General features: G+C 34.8%; 2 protein-coding genes and 1 long non-coding RNA gene across 4 annotated transcripts; 1 reads left to right on the plus strand and 2 right to left on the minus strand.

Annotated features, from left to right (window-relative positions):
- Positions 1-1,120: 1,120 nt before the first annotated feature.
- LOC130657814 (ATP-dependent DNA helicase Q1-like) lies at positions 1,121-2,445 on the minus strand. The gene is made up of 3 exons (XM_057460810.1): positions 2,400-2,445; positions 1,953-2,346; positions 1,121-1,508 (listed from the first exon to the last, which is right to left on the minus strand). The coding sequence occupies exons 1-3, from the start codon at positions 2,443-2,445 to the stop codon at positions 1,121-1,123; spliced, it is 828 nt and encodes a 275-aa protein (XP_057316793.1).
- A 3,522-nt stretch (positions 2,446-5,967) lies between these two features.
- LOC130657946 (uncharacterized) lies at positions 5,968-11,928 on the minus strand. Its single transcript, XR_008985243.1, has 2 exons — positions 10,540-11,928; positions 5,968-7,880 (listed from the first exon to the last, which is right to left on the minus strand). It is a non-coding gene; the product is annotated as an uncharacterized LOC130657946 (long non-coding RNA).
- A 1,327-nt stretch (positions 11,929-13,255) lies between these two features.
- LOC130657945 (uncharacterized) lies at positions 13,256-16,866 on the plus strand. Of its 2 annotated transcripts, XM_057460944.1 has the most exons (5): positions 13,256-13,504; positions 13,800-14,147; positions 14,265-14,429; positions 14,672-15,088; positions 15,163-16,866. In XM_057460944.1, exons 2-5 carry the CDS (start codon positions 13,964-13,966, stop codon positions 15,660-15,662), a joined length of 1,266 nt encoding a protein of 421 aa, XP_057316927.1. In that variant the 5' UTR covers positions 13,256-13,504; positions 13,800-13,963; the 3' UTR covers positions 15,663-16,866. The 2 variants fall into 2 exon arrangements, with proteins under 2 accessions (XP_057316927.1, XP_057316926.1); XM_057460943.1 differs by lacking the exon at positions 13,256-13,504 and having other exon boundaries at positions 13,562-14,147.
- The last annotated feature ends 231 nt before the right edge of the window (positions 16,867-17,097 follow it).

Genomic DNA, 17,097 nt, shown 5'->3' on the forward strand with positions numbered 1-17,097 from the left:
CATCAAACCCGTGAGACGAACCAAGACGAAAAGGAAATGATTGCTGATCTGCTGACAATTAAGCCTTTTGAACATGCACCATTGCGCCACCATTCTAGTTTTCCAAATATAAGACGATCTCCACTTCGATATATCAACGTCATGGAACATCAAAAATGGATTAAAAAACATCTAAGTGAACTACCAGAAAATTAGAAGTATATAAGTTATTTGTGATGGTTTTGGATGGGTTGTTTTCTACTTTATATATTTTACTAAACTTTTACTCTATATATATGTTTTTATTTCAAATTTTTGGACAGTTTGTTGCGTAAGACTAGTATCAAGAAAAAAAATATATACACTCTTTTCATAAAGCATAGATATAAAAGGCTGGTCATACTCTTCTTTAAACAATATAATACTTTACTGACCTCTGTAGGAAGACTTTTGGTATTTTTATGAAACAAAGTGTATATGTATTTTCTCAAAAATACTTTGACAAAATATTTTGAACTTCTTTAGCAATGTTCTCATCTAACATGGATAAATCAGGGGCGCCTGTGTTTGATTGTGAGCTTGTGTAACAAATGTCAGCGGCAAGCTCTTTGGGAGTCCCAAACAAAAATATCGAATTTTCTTCACTAATGTTGGATAGGGCCATACATAGTTCCTTATTTAATTCATTTCTTAATTTTGCTGTTAAACGAGTTCTTACAGTGGTTGGTTTTTCTACCAATTCCACTTTTTCACAGATTGAACAACATTTTTCTTGAAGTTCGTGCTTGAAACCAAAATGTTTTTGAATATGCTCCCTTAGGCAAGTTGATGTCTGGCAGTACAATTTCATATTTTTATCCACATTTGTTTTATTTGCCGAAACATCGGAATTATTGTAAAACAAAATAGCTGTTGCAGGTTGCTCACTTCTGCCAGCTCGTCCTATTTCTTGAACATAAGCTTCAAGATTGCTGGGTGGGGTAATGTGGTAAACATTTTCTACATGTGGAATATTAAAACCCATTCCGAGCGCAGTGGTAGCAAAGATAACTCTGATCCGTGAGTTCTTCTTAGAAATTTCCTTTATGATAATTTGTTTCATAGCTTTTGTCTGCGGTGCATGGTATTGACAAAAAAACGACTAGATGGTGTCAAATCCCACGTATTGAAATGTGCTTAAAATTCTTTCAAATAGATTAAAGGCAAGACCACAATATTTTAATTTCATATAAATGATTTTCATTGGAAATTGTTCTCTTACTGAATTTAATGAATTTGCTATAGGTAAAAATATATTCTCATAGCTTTCGAATCCAGAAGCATTACTTTTGCGGATCTTTTTGTCAAGAAATATGTTTTTGCGGTTGGGATTTACTCTGATAACTTTTGCTGTTGACATATTCAATGACTTCACTAAACTTGTTATATGATGAGGTGAGGCAGTTGCAGTAAGGGCTAACATAGATGCTTTTGGAAAATAAGTGCGCACTGTGGAAAGTTCTTTAAAATCTTTTCTAAATTCTTCTCCCCTGAAATGTATATTTAGATATTTTATTGGTTAATTTTTTTTTTTATATAAAAGTACATAGTCCTTTTTAGAGCAGCATCTTATTAATTTATTTTGTTATATATTTTTTATTAATTATTTTCTTTGTCAACCTGACAAAGAAATAATCGAAACGTAAAATCAAAATAAAATGAATAGTTTTTTTTGACTCCATATGTATAGCTAGCTATTCGAGGTAATTTAATGACATGACCAGCTATTGTACAAAAACCCAATCAGGACTTGCACCCGAACTGCAGAGTTGCAGGTAGCTTATCTACTTTAGGTTTTCCACAATACAGTACACATAGCTAGTCATAACATTGTAAATTACTTTAACTTAGTCAAAAATGTTTCTAAGATGTAGCTAACTTGTTCTTAAATATATATATGAGAAGAAAAAAACAGTATATATAGCTATACTTACCAAAATTCTACACAATGGGCCTCGTCAATAACATTTCCAACAAAATTATCTTGATACACAGTTGACTTTAATAAATTTCTGCCTTGCTCGGAAAGTATTGCCTCTGGATGAGCGAAGAGTAGATTTATATCCCCTTCTTGCACCTTTTTTGATATATTGATTTCTTCATGAGTTTTCATTTCGGCAAACAAACTTTCATAAGAGCTTGTGGAACTATTATTGCAATGAAGTGACATTGCTGAAATACCAACACTGTTTAAAAACTGCACTTGGTCTTCCATAATTGAAGATAAAGGACACACCACAATAACGATATTCCTTGTACTTTTTTGTGGTATAACGTCAGGAAGAAGTTGAAAAATTAACGACTTTCGATAACCCGTAGGAAGGACAGCTACAACAACAACAATTGAACTTGTTTAGGCTTAAGGCAGTGAGAAGGAAAACCTTCGTGCAAATTAAATACAAAATCCAAACGTTTCAACACATCCATCTTTTGGCTATTTCCTATCTCGCTTGTATTAATGCGTCTCTGTTAAAGCTTGAGACGAGCGTCAAATTTGCATCTCATTATCTCTGGAATTTCAAAAATGCTCAGTATATCTGGGCATTTTTGTATCACATGACCAGCCTGTTCCAGGGTCATTGTTGGCCACTCCGAAATAACGGCTCAGGGGCCACAAGACCCTGGGGACGAGGATGCTAGTTAGCCTGTTGAAATTTACGAATTCGCCGGTCCTAATTCTGGTCTTAATGTTAAGCTGTTGTGTAAGTATATATACAGGTTTACAATGACCCGTCCATATAGGAAAAAAAATTAGAAACAATATGATCATGTGCTTTCTACAAACTCTTAAGGAGATACAAGGGTTTACAACTTTTGCTGACATCAGTAAAAACCAGCCAATGTACACAAAACTTTATCCACAAATTTGTTTACCTATTGCATCGGTGTATAGCGTGAAACTCTGGTCAAGAAGAAGTCTCGGATCATGCACTTTTGACAACCGGTTAATGAAATATATTGGTTTTAAAATTTTGCTGACGTCAGCAAAGTTCTTCTCCAAGGAACAAAAAAAAATTGTATACCCGTTGCCTTCATCGTAAATATCTGGAAACACTCTTTTCCAAGTTTCAAATTTCCAAGTTATTTAACCTCAAAGCTATGATTGCATTGGCGAAGGCGTAGGAAATTCTTTAAAACCGTCGTTTTTTCTTTTGGAGCATTTTTTGAGAAAAAATCGACCCTGGGATTTCACGTTCCTCTGATTTTTTGTTACCTAAATGTCATTTTAGGCCAAAATTGGTCCAAAAATTAAAACTACTTTGTTTTCCAAAAAAATTGACACAGTTAACAAAAAAAGTATGCTGAACATGATTGTGACATCAAAAATTTCGATTTTTGGCCACCTTAAGTGTCATTTTAGGCCAAAATTGGTCCAAAAATTAAAACTACTTTATTTTTCACAATATTCGGCTCAGTTAACAAAAAAGTATGCTGAACATGATGGTGACATCAAAATTTCGATTTTTGGACACTTTAAATGTCATTTTAGGCCAAAATTGGTCCAAAAATTAAAACTACTTTATTTTTCACAAAATTTGGCACAGTTAACAAAAAAAGTATGCTGCACATGATGGTGACATCAAAATTTCGATTTTTGCCCACCTAAATGTCATTTTAGGCAAAAATTGGTCCAAAAATTAAAACTACTTTATTTTCGACAAAATTTCGCACAGATCACAAAAAAATATGCTGAACATGATGGTGACATCAAAATTTTGATTTTTGGCCACCTGAAATGTCATTTTAGGCCAAAACTGGTCCAAAAATTTAAACTACTTTATTTTCGACAAAATTTGGCACAGTTAATAAAAAAAGTATGCTGAACATGATGGTGGCATCAAAATTTCTTTTTTCTCAACTAAATGCCGTTTAAGACCATAAACGTTTCAATCGGAAGACTTTCAACCATGAATGATAGGCTATAATTTTTGTTCGCAGTTTCTTTCAAAGTGTGAGTTTATTATGACACGTTTCGTTTTGTTTGCGTTTGTTGTAAGATGTAATGTCACTTGTCAATTAGCAGGTTGTCATCAAATATTTTGGTAGCGAGCGGAAATTCTTATAGCACCCAGGGCTTCTTGTTTACGTTGACATTTAATTTCACGATTAACATGAGACGTTTTTTGGTGACTTCAAAAATAATATTCACTTTGCCCGGCACCGACGGACACACCTTTTGTAATAATATATAGACTAGCCGGTGTCCCTTGGATAAATCCATGGATTCTCCTGTCCTTTATTTACCACATTTCGTGTATCTCACTGCTACAGCTACCATTTTGGGTGACAGACACACGTATACATGTATTATATCATAGATTTGGTTTTCCTTAAAAACTTATTCGTTTACCGTTTTCTGCACAATCTAGAATTTCCTGCGGACTGCAAAAAGTTTGACGCAATATTTTCAACATTTTGTTTATATATACCCCGTCCAACCCATGCTAGCATGGAAAACGGACGTTAAGCCGAGAATGATGATGATGATGATGAAATGCAGATACTCACTTTTAAAAGAACAACAATCTCCAAGCATCATATAAAAGGTGCAAACTTTTAGCTACACACAAAGAATGAGAATTTCCAAGTGGACTCAGTAAGTAAGTACGTAACTGTGTGGCAGTTTATACTTTATTTTTGTGTGTACATTTTCTGTTTAGCTGAATGTTAATTGGACGTGTGGAAAAGTGGGAGTGCTCTCTCTTTCCCAAATCCAAACTTACACATTCTTTTCGTACAGCTGAAATTCAGGGGACTTCACTTAAAGAAAAACAATTAAAATTAAAAGCTACTTACATTACATAGACATATAGCTAGCTACCTCCAGGGTGTAGGCTTTCAGCAGTGTTCAAATGATGAGTCCAGCATGGAAATTGATCTAGCTAGCTATCAACATTATCAACAAATTGTTTTTCACAGCTATGTAATGCAAGAATGTATAAAGTTGTCATCATTAGAAGATTCTTCCAGATCACTGTCATCATCGCATTGTTAGTTACACAGTGATACTTACTCTTTTTTACACGAAATCAAGTAGCACAGCACGAAACACAAGATTTCGCTCAGCACAAAAATGTTTTTTATTAACGGCTGGCGGACTAATAGCAATTAAAGAGATTCCGGTCCTTTTATCAACACCGTTTTTCTTCTAGATTGAGTTCTGGTGGTCCATAACGGCCAACCTTCTTTTGTACAAAATTTTGTTAATAGCGTGCCCAACAGGACCACAGCGGAGTTTAAACAACTAACACATTCCTCTGGGTCTCACTCTTCATCGAATACCCCTGTCGTGAAGCTTTAAATGTCGCTCCACACTTTCCTCAGGTGACCGAGAATTTGTTAAAACCTGCTTGTACGCTACTGCATCTCGTCATTCTGGCTAACCACTTTATTTTGGCCCTTTTTTTCAAGATACCCCAGTTATCAAGCTTTGAATGTTTCTCCACACTTTGCCCAAAAGGGTGCAAGAATTTGGTAAAGCTTGTTTGTCAGCTTCTAACTATTTTGGACCTTTTTCAAGTTAAGATCGCAGAAATGGGTCTAACTTTGATCTAGGACTTACGTTTGATGGCGTTAAAATTTCCATAAACGGTTCAAGCTCTTCTCACTCAGGTGTTGGCCCTGTCAGTGAAAAATGTTGCCAAGTTTTCTAGCAGTTCCCATGTCGTCTTGTTAAACAAAATCGTCTTGCAGGTTCTGTACCCTCTCTGAGGTCTCCAGCACGCTTCGACCTCCAGTGCTCTCATTCACGGAATTGTTTTAATCAGAATTGCTACTGTTTTCACCCTTGGAACTTGGTGTACACCATGAAATCTCGCAAGATTTTGCAGGATAAAATCCGAAATATCAAACAAAATTACGGCGAACTACAACCCGTAGCGCCTTTGGGAGCATCCGAATTCGCGTCAACCACCTTTTGGGCGGATCCACCTAGGTTAGTGATTAACGTTTTATACCGTCGAACACCTTAATCCGAAAGTTTTGGGTGTTTTGAAATGGTTCTTCTACCGTGCGACATTGGCAGCGGGAGTACCGCGTGTAGAAATTATGCTGCTCATAAATGACACCACGTGAGATGTTCTGGCGAATCAAATCGAACCGAACTATACTTTGCAGTGTCAGAGTCTGACATTGCTCCCGAGGTTGTCTTATCCCCCAGTTGTAATACCCGTAACAATATTGTGTAAATTATTACTTGTGGCGCAAAATAATTCGCTTTGAGTAAAGATTAAAATATTTTAAAATTAAATTAAATTTGTTATCTTCTTCATTAATATACATGTTTTTTATGATCATTTCAAAAAAATACTGTTGAAAAATTGACAAAAAATTACCACTGTCTGTGTACATTAGACCCTGCATAAACTTTAGTATTGGTGGCTTGTGCTATTTTCTACTCGCCGCGTGTTCGCGTATCCCCGTGCGTTTCCGTCATTTATTATACGTAGCAGGCAGGCGTTAGACAGCTCAGCAAATACGGCTGACTTGAACCACAGGTGTTTTAGCTTGTGCACTGTTTTTGGTACATCCTTTACTCTCGCATGGTTCATCTACGGTAGACCCGCGTCTCTAAAGTCCGTGAGCACGAGGAGTAAGGGTCTCTGGGTATGTTTACCCTTTCATAGTGGGGCCCCCTTTATCCTTGTGTGCACATTTTATCGACTACCTCGGCCATCAGCCTAGTTTTAGATTCATGCAGATTACCCTGGGTGCACGTGTTCTATATCTCTACCCCTAGGTGCGCGTGTACTCACAAACTGTATATTAAGTCACTTACCCCAGGCGCAGTGATTCTCTCAACCAATCAAAATCCTACCATTACAGTACAGGTGCAATTTACCTACCAATTATAATTACCCATACAGTCACTTTTTTTCTTTTCTTATTAACCTTGCTAATCGCCGCAAGTATGTTATCGTTCGTTTACCAAATCTGTTAAGCATGACCAACAAACAAATCGAGAAATATTATCAGAGGTCAAAAACAGACCTGTGATAATGGACCGCCAGGTCCACTAGCTTTAATTCGATCAAGCATTAATTTCACTACCTGAGCAGAGAAAGTGGTATAAGAAAAAATGCCTACACGTTTGATGAAGCCCTTGTTTCTTAAGTCATCCCTTTACGCACACAACACCCATGCTCCCTACATACTTCCAGTCCTCCAGGACTTCCAGTCCTCCAACGGAGAGCATGGGAACCCAATCGAAAAACACGTTGTTGAGTTCCTAGACCTGTCAGGGCTGCCGCTTGACCGACCTTTTTGAGCATAAATAAAACAGGTGTAGAAACTTTAGCGACACAAAGTTTCCCAGAAAAATAATTAATATTTTCGCGAATTGGCCGATTTTAGATTTTTCGCAAGAAATATAACGAAGAAACTAACTGCATTATTTCACACTTTTTTAAGTAGATACAGATAGCGCCCGGTAATTGCAACCTCGAATAATTCGATCATTTCGTTAACCTAGACTCATCTTTGGTCCCCTCTTCGGATATTTGTTCGGATAACTCAAACTTTCTACTCGAGAAAAGACTAGATAAATGTCAGATTTTGATTATTTTTAGTTTTTATTAGCTCTTGATGTGATATAGATAGAGAATGTTGTCTGTCAAGGAAAATTCAATTTACAAGGGACTTGCAGGCCTTTTTTATCGCCAAGATTGCACCTTACTTTCCCGTTGCCTCTACAAGCGCTTCGCTAGTGCCCAGACCTGCGCGGTATGAAACTCCGTTTCGCCGGTCAGGGCAAAATCTTCAAAATGGCCTGAGGAGCTTGGATGCACTGATGAATGGCGTATCCAGACTACCCCAACAAAGGCTGATTTACACGGCAGTTGGTCGGAAATTCCTTGCGACGTCTAAAATAATAATTAATAAAGATCAACATTTTATCTAGCTCTTTAATGTAAAGAAAGTATATCATTAAAATGTATAATTTTAGTACGCAATATATTTTCAAATGAAAAATTAAAATTTTCCGTGTAAATCAGACTTGCAGTGCAACAAATTGTTTTATTACCCAATGAACAATATTTTATTTTAAAGTTTATATGCTATCGAAAGTTAAAGCTCGTAAAGTGTAGCATAATGAAGATCGTCTTAAATTTCTACATAATGTACCATCTTTGTTGTTACTAACGTTTCTCTTTAATAATTACGTCATTTCTTTCTGTACAATTTCGCAAGCACGTAGACTAAAGGGGGATTTTCACGAAGAGAATTGGCCATTCGATGGCGAATTCGCTTTTTAATTTTCACGACAAAATAAATTAGGCGCCAAATTCATTGTTTACATTAGCTAACCGCGTTCTGATAGGTCAAAAACTAACAGCGACACCTTTAAGCCGCTAAAAAGTAGGAACTGTTTCTACTTTTCAGCGAAGCGAATATTTCGATGCAAAATCAAAACAAACAAAACTGCGCATGCTCAGACACAATTCGCCGTCGAATTTGCCGTTCAATTCGCTTCGTGAAAATCCCCCTTAAAGCTATATTCGGCAGAACTAATTAATTTTTCATGAATTTTAATTTAAAGAGAAATTGTTGAGGCTGAATATTTTATATTATATTAAATTAATATATAGTCTGAGAATAACCTTTCGTAACTAAGTATGTAAAAAACATTTTTCGATTTTTATAAGGTCACTGCCACCAGAAAAGGTATTTTTCAAGTTGTTTTTTAAAAAAAAGGAGAAAATCGATAAATTTTCAGGTTTATTATTTTTCTTTTAAAATTGTTCTTAAAAAGAAAAGACTATTCAATGATTTTGTTCCCCCATATTATTTAGTCCTCGTTAAAGTTCAGTACTTTTTCAGATCATTGCTAATGGCGGAAATCTTTGAGCAGGGCAGGGCTTCTTAACTTAACTCAACTTAACGGGAGCTTCGTTTAAAACTCGAACATTCGCTAAGTCGAACTACTATCCCTGATCCCTTGGAGGTTCCAGTTACCATAGGTAACCGCATGTACAAATGCAAGTGAATTAAAAAACAAATATTTCGCGAGAAAAAACTTTCGCATTTTACAGAAATCAATTTTTTCGCCTACCTAACTTTCGCGATTTAGGCCAAAAATCGTGAGTCGGCATGAAAACGATGCACTTCCTAGGTAGTTTTTTATACATGGACCCGAAATGAGATTTGAAACCGCAATGACATTTTGTTTTGAAAAAGATGAATACATATTTTGCGATGGCGAGTAGAAGTTAGGAAAGATAGCAAGAAACCGAAAGTAAGAATCTTAAAAAATAAGAGTTTTATGTTAATATACCTAGATATATAGGAAATAAATTACAAGGACTGAAATAAAATAAAGCCACACTATTGCTTGTTTAAGGATGCATGTCCACAAATTTACACACAGCCGATTTCATACAGTAGTAGCTAGTGTGAAAAAGAAAAGGTAAGATATCCATAACAAAAAAAACACAGAAGGATTAACTAAAACAAAGCAATATGTTTAGTTTATCTCTTTAATAATAGTCTGTGTGTCTGCAAAAGCGGCGTCCCGTAACGGAAACACGAAATTTTTAAAATGCGCACGATTATCAAATTTGTTAGATTTTTATTCACTTTGTTGCGACGGGTAAATTTAAAGGACGAGCGAACGCGACGGGCGATCCCGTGGATTTTTCCACGGGCTAACGACTAGTCTCTACAATAATAGCCGTATTCCGTCTGTCTGTCTCTGCGCGGACCCCCCGCTGAGTTAGAAAATGATGTTACGGAAACACGAATATCAAATGCGATATATTTTTATCCACTTTGTTGTGACGGGTAAATATAAAGGACGGGCGAACCCGTGGATTTTTCCACGGGCAACGACTATTCTATATTTTAATGCCCGTATACGTCTGTCCGTCCGTCTGTCTGTCACGCAAAATGGTAGCTTAGCTGCAACGGACGAACTCGTGGATTTTTCCACGGGCTAACGACTAGTCTCTTTAATAATAGCCGTATTTTGTCTGTTTCTGCGAGAAGATCGTCCCGTAACGGAAACACGAAATTTTTAAAATGCTCACCAATACCAAATGCGATATAACTTTATCCACTTTGTTGCGATGGGTAAATATAAAGGACGTGGATTTTTCCACGGGCAACGACTAGTCTCTTTAATAATAGCCGTATTATGTCTGTCTCTGCGCCGACCCCCCGCTGAGTTAGAAATACGTGCTATGGAAACACAAAATGCGATATATAAAAGACGGGGTAACCAGTGGATTTATCCACGGACTAACCACTGGTTTATATTATAATACTTGTATACGTCTGTCTCTCACGCAAAATGGTAAAACCGCAGTAGCGATACAAATGAAATACAGTAAATATTTATGATATTTTTATTCACTTTGGTGCGACTGGTAAATTTAAAGAACGAGCGAACCCGTGGATTTTTCCACGGGCTAACGACTGGTCCATATTATGATACCCCTATACATCTGTCACGCAAAATGGTAACCGCAGTAGCGAGATACACAAAATGATGTAAATAAAGGACGGGCGAACCCGTGGACTTACCCAAGGGCCACCAACTAGTCTCTTTATTAATTATGTGATTATGAACTTTGTCCTGCAAGGAAAGTACACACTGTGCTGTACCATTAACTCTGCCAAGATGCGTCTCGAAATTTCCTTTTTTTATGCTTGCTTTGACATAAAAAACAAGTGTAGTTGTTGCTGCGAAACCACCATCTTACGTTAGAGAACGTATTTCAAAACAACTCTGACAAAACGATAAATATTCTCAAGTACAATATGCTTTACTAAACAAAAAAAAAGATTTAAGAACGAAAAATGTGAAATTTTATGTGCGATATTTATTTTACACAAAAGGTAATGATGTTAAAACTACTTGACAACGACGAAAATATAGCTAACGAGCTATAGGACTTTTGTTTCTTTCTAAAAACACAACAAAGTTTACCAACTAAAAAATTCTAACAATACAAGAACAAAAACGACCGAATATATTACATATTTTATGGCTTTTCACGTTGCCCTATATTAAATCATCCAAACAAAAATCTCATAGCAAGCTGGTAAATCATCCACCACAATAACACGCCGAAGGTCAAACTGATAATATTACTGTTTTTGTCTGAGTTTTCATGAGGAGAGTAAGTTGCAGTAACTTTCTTTCTAAAGGCAGGTCTCCACTAAAACGAATTTCCTTCATGTTTATAGTGAACGCGAATTCTTTACCACTATTTGCCTCGTTTTCACGCACGCGACATTGTACAGAATATAAAATCAAAAATTTTCGGCTGACGTCAAACAAAAAAACGAACATTGCTTTTCAACAATCAAGAAATTTTATTTATACACAAATATAATGATGAAATGGTTCTCCCGAAGACTAAAAAATATACAACAAAGCGTGTGCTAACGATTCGCAGATGTGTGTATGTTGCACCTGCAACTGAAAATTTAAGAGAAGCAAATTTGCGCTTACGGCTTTAAAGACTACTTTAAACGGTTGATGGGGTAATTCAAACGGTTAACAGGGTAATTCAAAAAGTTGACGGGGTATTTCGAACGGTTGACGGGGTAGTTCAAACGGTTGAGGGGTTAAAAAAAAATGGTACGAATAAAGGTTTAACCGACCTTTAATTTGTTCAAAATAAACAAGAAGCCCTGGGGACTCTAAGAATTTCCGCGCGCTACCAAAATATTTGATGAAAACCTGCTAATTCGTTGTGTTATTGTGCCAAACATTCGAAGGCGGGTTTGGTGCATGAACCTCTGAAGATAAAGCACACCAGTGACATTATATCTTACAACAAACGCAAACAAAACGAAACGTGTCATTAAACTCACATTTTAAAAGAAATTGCTAACAAAAAATACAGCCTATCATTCATGATTGAAAGTCTTGCGATTGAAACGTTTATGGTCTTAAACGGCATTAGTTGACAAAAAATTAAAATTTTGATGTGACCATCATTTTCAGCATACTTTTTTTATTAACTATGTCAGTTTTTGTCGAAAATAAAGCAGTTTTAATTTTTGGATAAATTTTGGCCTAAAATGGCATTTAGGTGACAAAAATCAAAATTTTGATGTCACCATTATGTTCAGCATACTTGTTTTGTTAACTTTGCCAATTTTTGTTGAAAATGAAGTAGTTTTAATTTTTGGACCAATTTTGGCCTAAACTGACATTTAAGTTGGCAAAAAACCAAAATTTTGATGTCACCATCATGTTCAGCATACTTTATTTGTTTACTGTGCCAAATTTTGTTGAAAATAAAATAGTTCTAATTTTTGGACCAATTTTGGCCTAAAATGACATTTAGGTGACAAAAATCAAAATTGTCACCATTTTGTTCATCATACTTTTTTGTTAACTGTGCCAAATTTTGTCGAAAACAAATACCAATTTTAGCCTGAACGTCAATACGAGACTTTCCAGTAGTTAAGGAGCTTGGGTACGAAGTTTACATCTGTGATGGAGCAATGTGACATCCCAGGGTCGATTTTTTCTCAAAAAATGCTCCGAAAGAAAAAAACGACGGTTTTAAAGAATTTCCTATGCCTTCGGGCGCGGAAATTCAACTAGCGAGATGTAATTAAGCAATAAAATTAAATCAATGTGACTTCTTCATTATGCTCTTTCCCCATCCGCGTCCCGCGTTAATTCTCAAGACTGTTTCATCAGAAACATTTCATGCGTAGGTGTTCCCCTGTTGATTTTAGTTGTGTTACTGGCCATATAAAAATCGGATGTTAGATAGAACGTTAACACATTTTTTATGAAAAGCTCAGTTTTGTTGTAAACAGACGAACATGTTACCGCCAGTCGGCAAATCGCTGATGAAATCCCTTTTTCTCATTTACTTGTTGCAAGTGCGAATTTAATTTTAATGATAACACGAGATATTGAAATCGAGTGCGAACTTAGAACTAAATTAAAAAGCTTTTGAAAATTCAAAATAACTTTAATTTGATTGTACGTACGAGTTGTTTCTTCATGCTTGCGTAGTTCTGTTACCTCAAAAATTTCATTCTTTAAACGCGGAGAATTACATCACGCAGAAGCTTTAAAAATTCACTGGTAATTATATTAAAAAATTCACTTTTTATTGGGACCCAGTGAAAATTATTTTCCTATAAAAGAAACGCAAATTGTGGGCCGGCTGTAAAAGAAAAAGATATAAGTAGTAATAAAAAACGAACTCTGAAATAAAAAGCATCTTTTTTAAAAGATGAAAAACAACACTAAAGGAGTTGAATAAGCTCTTTATGACAACAGACAAAAAATGATAATGAGAACAAAAGTTCTTTGTGATGGAGTATGCAATCGCTTAGTAAAATATTGCATGAAAAAAAAATGTGAAACGCAGATGGGAAAAACAAAAAAGTTGAAAGGCTCTGTAAATTGTTTTAACACTTCGAGAATTTTGTCATATTTTTTATCTCCTATATAAAATATTTCGCAGAAGGAAGCCTAAACGAAAATAAGAAATATATTAACACAGTGGAGGTAAAGTAAAATATAAAATTCAAAATATTTTTTATCTATATTTTGAGATTTTTAAATTTTTACACTTGTCTCATCGGTATACATAACAAATGTAAATAACATACAATATAAAATATAAAGAGAATATGCATATAAATACAAGCAGATGAAAATTTAGAAGAAAAGCAGACGTAAGAAATAACAAAAAAAAAAAAAAAATGAAATGAAAAAACATGTTGTATACATCTGATGTTTTTGTTTTTTATTTCATTTTAGCGGAGAAATGTATTTGTAAAACTCGTTACTATTATTATAGAATTTAAAACAAAACAAAAAACATTTGAAAGACCAAAAGAATATCAGATTTACAGGAGAACGTAAAAAGACAACTAGTTGGAATGTGGTAAAAGACAGATAAGGTTTGAGTTTCGTTACGGGTTAAGTATACGATAAAACCCAGAAACGTTTTGACGGGAAAAGATGGGTTCGCTTGGCAGCATAAAAGATATATTATCGATTAAAATAAAAGTCCGACATGATAGCTACACAGATCAATTTTGTCGTATCTTTATGTCGAAAATGTTCATCATCAGTGCGTTGGTGATGGGTGTTGATTTTTTTAACGATAAAGTATCATGCATTGTACCGAAAACAAGCAATTTAGGTTTGTTTTGTTTTTTAACCTTCCTACGCTGTTAAATCTTTCATTCGCGTGAAGATTTTATATTGTATAAAGCAAAAAAGAAACTCCACACTAGAATATATTTCTGTAAATTTTTAGGTTCCGATTTCGTCCATAGCGCTTGCTGGATACAAGGTTTTTATATTTACGCTGAGATGTCTGATCGATTACAGGAATCGGGCTACTATGGTATACCTAAAGAAATCGATTATGATGGGATAGATAAATACGGAAGATTGTGTTCCACTCAACAAAAAGGCTCATGTACGTACAAATACTACTTCTTTTGTAGAAACTCTTTTTTGGTAAATTGGATGCGACCTGTTTCGAGTGCTCTTTCCTTCTTTATAACTACTCTCTGTCGGTGAATCCATCTGAGCAAACAAATACTTGATGCGGTTGCATTTCCTTAACATTTGCTTGGATAGCAAATTCCCTCTATTCATCTCACTTCGATATAACCTTTTTGTGACGTATATACATCATTCGAAATGGTTTTTTTCTAGATCGACTAAATTACAATTGTGAAGCTATGACGAAAGTATTCTACCTGCAGTTTCAATGGATGCCCTTTTTTATAGCCAGTCTCGCTTTAATGCAATATTTTCCATATCTACTGTTTCGCATCGTCAACACTGACATTATAAGCTTAAAGTCAAGTCTTAAAGGTGACATAGATACTGAGTCGATTGTGAAGAACTATTTTAACTACAAAATAAATTCAAAATCTAAGATGCGAATTCGAATCGTGATGAATATTTTTATCAAGGTCATGTATGTATGCGTATGCATCATCGGCTTCTGGTTGCTGGATAAAGTACTGAACGGAAATTATTTTAGCTATGGACCAAATTGGATAAAATGGACCAAATACAACAACAGCATGTCGCATGACATCCGGATACGAGACCATGCAAAACCTGGTGCGTTAGTAACTTCTTTTATTTCCTTCATAAAATGTTTGAAATCTCATTTTAAAATGCTTCTTCCATTTTAGGTAATGTTCTGTTGCCGCCTATGGGATTTTGCGATGTCCACGAAAGTATAAAAGACAAGAGAATTACATTTAATAACGTCAACAAATTTGTGTGTGAAATCAGTCCCAACATTCTCTATCAATACGTTCTTATAATTTTATGGTTTCTTATAGTATTCAGCATTATCATAAGCATCAGCGGTTTGCTTATTAGTTTAGTTGGCCACTTGGTGACAATAACATGCTTTTTACGTCACGATAATCCTGCACGCGAAATTTATCGAATACTTACCTTTCGTGAATGCGAATACCTGGAGATGGTGCGAAGACACAACATTCCAGTATTCGGTGAAATAGTTCGCAAGCTGCAGACGCAACGCACTGATTGTCTCACAACTAAATCATTTGATAATGAAACTGAACCTCTTAAGAAACATCCATTCGGTCAATTAAAGAGGCAAGATTTGTCAATATCAAACGGGCCGAATGCGCCACTGCAAAGCAATGAACATTTTATGTGATCATACATTAATTAATAATTGGGTTAAGTTATGTTATATTTTTGTGGGCTTTAACGTTTATATGAATAATTTATTTTTTTGTAAACCAGGACATACATATTTATTAATGAAAAATTGCACCTTTTTATAAGCATATTTTAAGGCCAACATCAACAGAATCGATTTCTATTTAAATCAAAATATCACCAATGACAATGACATTACAAAATGCGACATCAAATAATACCAAGCATCAAAGTATAAAATGAGGTTTACATTAGAAAAAATAAGCATATTGGGAAATACACAATGGATACAAAAATGGTGTATCAACGAAACGTAGAAGACAGAAACTAAAGGAAATCATTAATCATTGACGCAATGGTTTAAAAATTGTATTAAAAACGATCCTCGAAAAAAAAAAAATTTGAATATGCAGCGAACGAGGGTGGCCACAAAAAAATATCTAAGAAAAAAGAGGATTTTAGAGGATTTTAAAGGATATTCTGCACTGAATTCAGAGAAGTTTTTTCGCAAAAATAAAAAATTTTGAAGAAAAATAGAAGATTTTAGAGGATGAACTTTTTTTTATGTCTTAGGTCTATCAATTTCTGAACAAATACGTTTAGGAAAGTATTACTTTCAGGATAAAAGATTTAAAAACAATTGAAATAAAGCTTGTGATGAAAGACGTATTGCTAAAATGAAGGGTAGTTTATATCACTATAACAAATATAAAATAATAGTGGAACTATCAAACTATTATCAGTGTACCTGAAAAAAAATAAAGGCGTTAAAGAGGAGATTTGGTCAATTTTCAATTTTTTAAAGGACAATAGAGGATTTCAGTTTTTAAAAAATGAGGACTTAAGAGGAGGTGTGGCCACCCTGTGAACTCTCAATATGTACATTAACCTCTAGTTTTTACGAACTTTGCGTACATCCCTTCAGAGTTCCTTATATCGATAGTTCACTAGATGTACAATATTTGTTAACTCGGTGTGAACTTGGAAGAACTTTTTGTTTCAAACATTTTTATTCTAGAAAAATGAAACAATTCCTATCTTGGCATCCAAACTCAGTGTGCAGAACCATAGTTGAAAATTTATTTAATATATAAGAATATTTGTGTATTGCACTAAGTTTTTTGGGATGTTTGTGAAGATAAGTTAAATAATTTTATGTACTGTATATGGAAACATTTTGAAACAACTTTTAAATGTAACTTAGTTTGTCTTTTGTTTTAATTATTAGCTCCTTAATACCATTATACAAGGTACGAAGTTTCCTCAAATAATTATTTTCACCGTTAGCTCGTTGATACCATTATATAAGTACGAAGTTTCCTCAAATAATTATTTTTACTGTTAGCTCGTGGATACAATTATATAAGTACGAATTTTCCTCAAATAATTATTTTTACTGTTAGCTCGTTGATACCATTTTATAAGTACGA

Source organism: Hydractinia symbiolongicarpus, chromosome 9 (assembly GCF_029227915.1).
Source record: "Hydractinia symbiolongicarpus strain clone_291-10 chromosome 9, HSymV2.1, whole genome shotgun sequence".
Taxonomy (NCBI): Eukaryota; Metazoa; Cnidaria; class Hydrozoa; order Anthoathecata; family Hydractiniidae; genus Hydractinia; species Hydractinia symbiolongicarpus.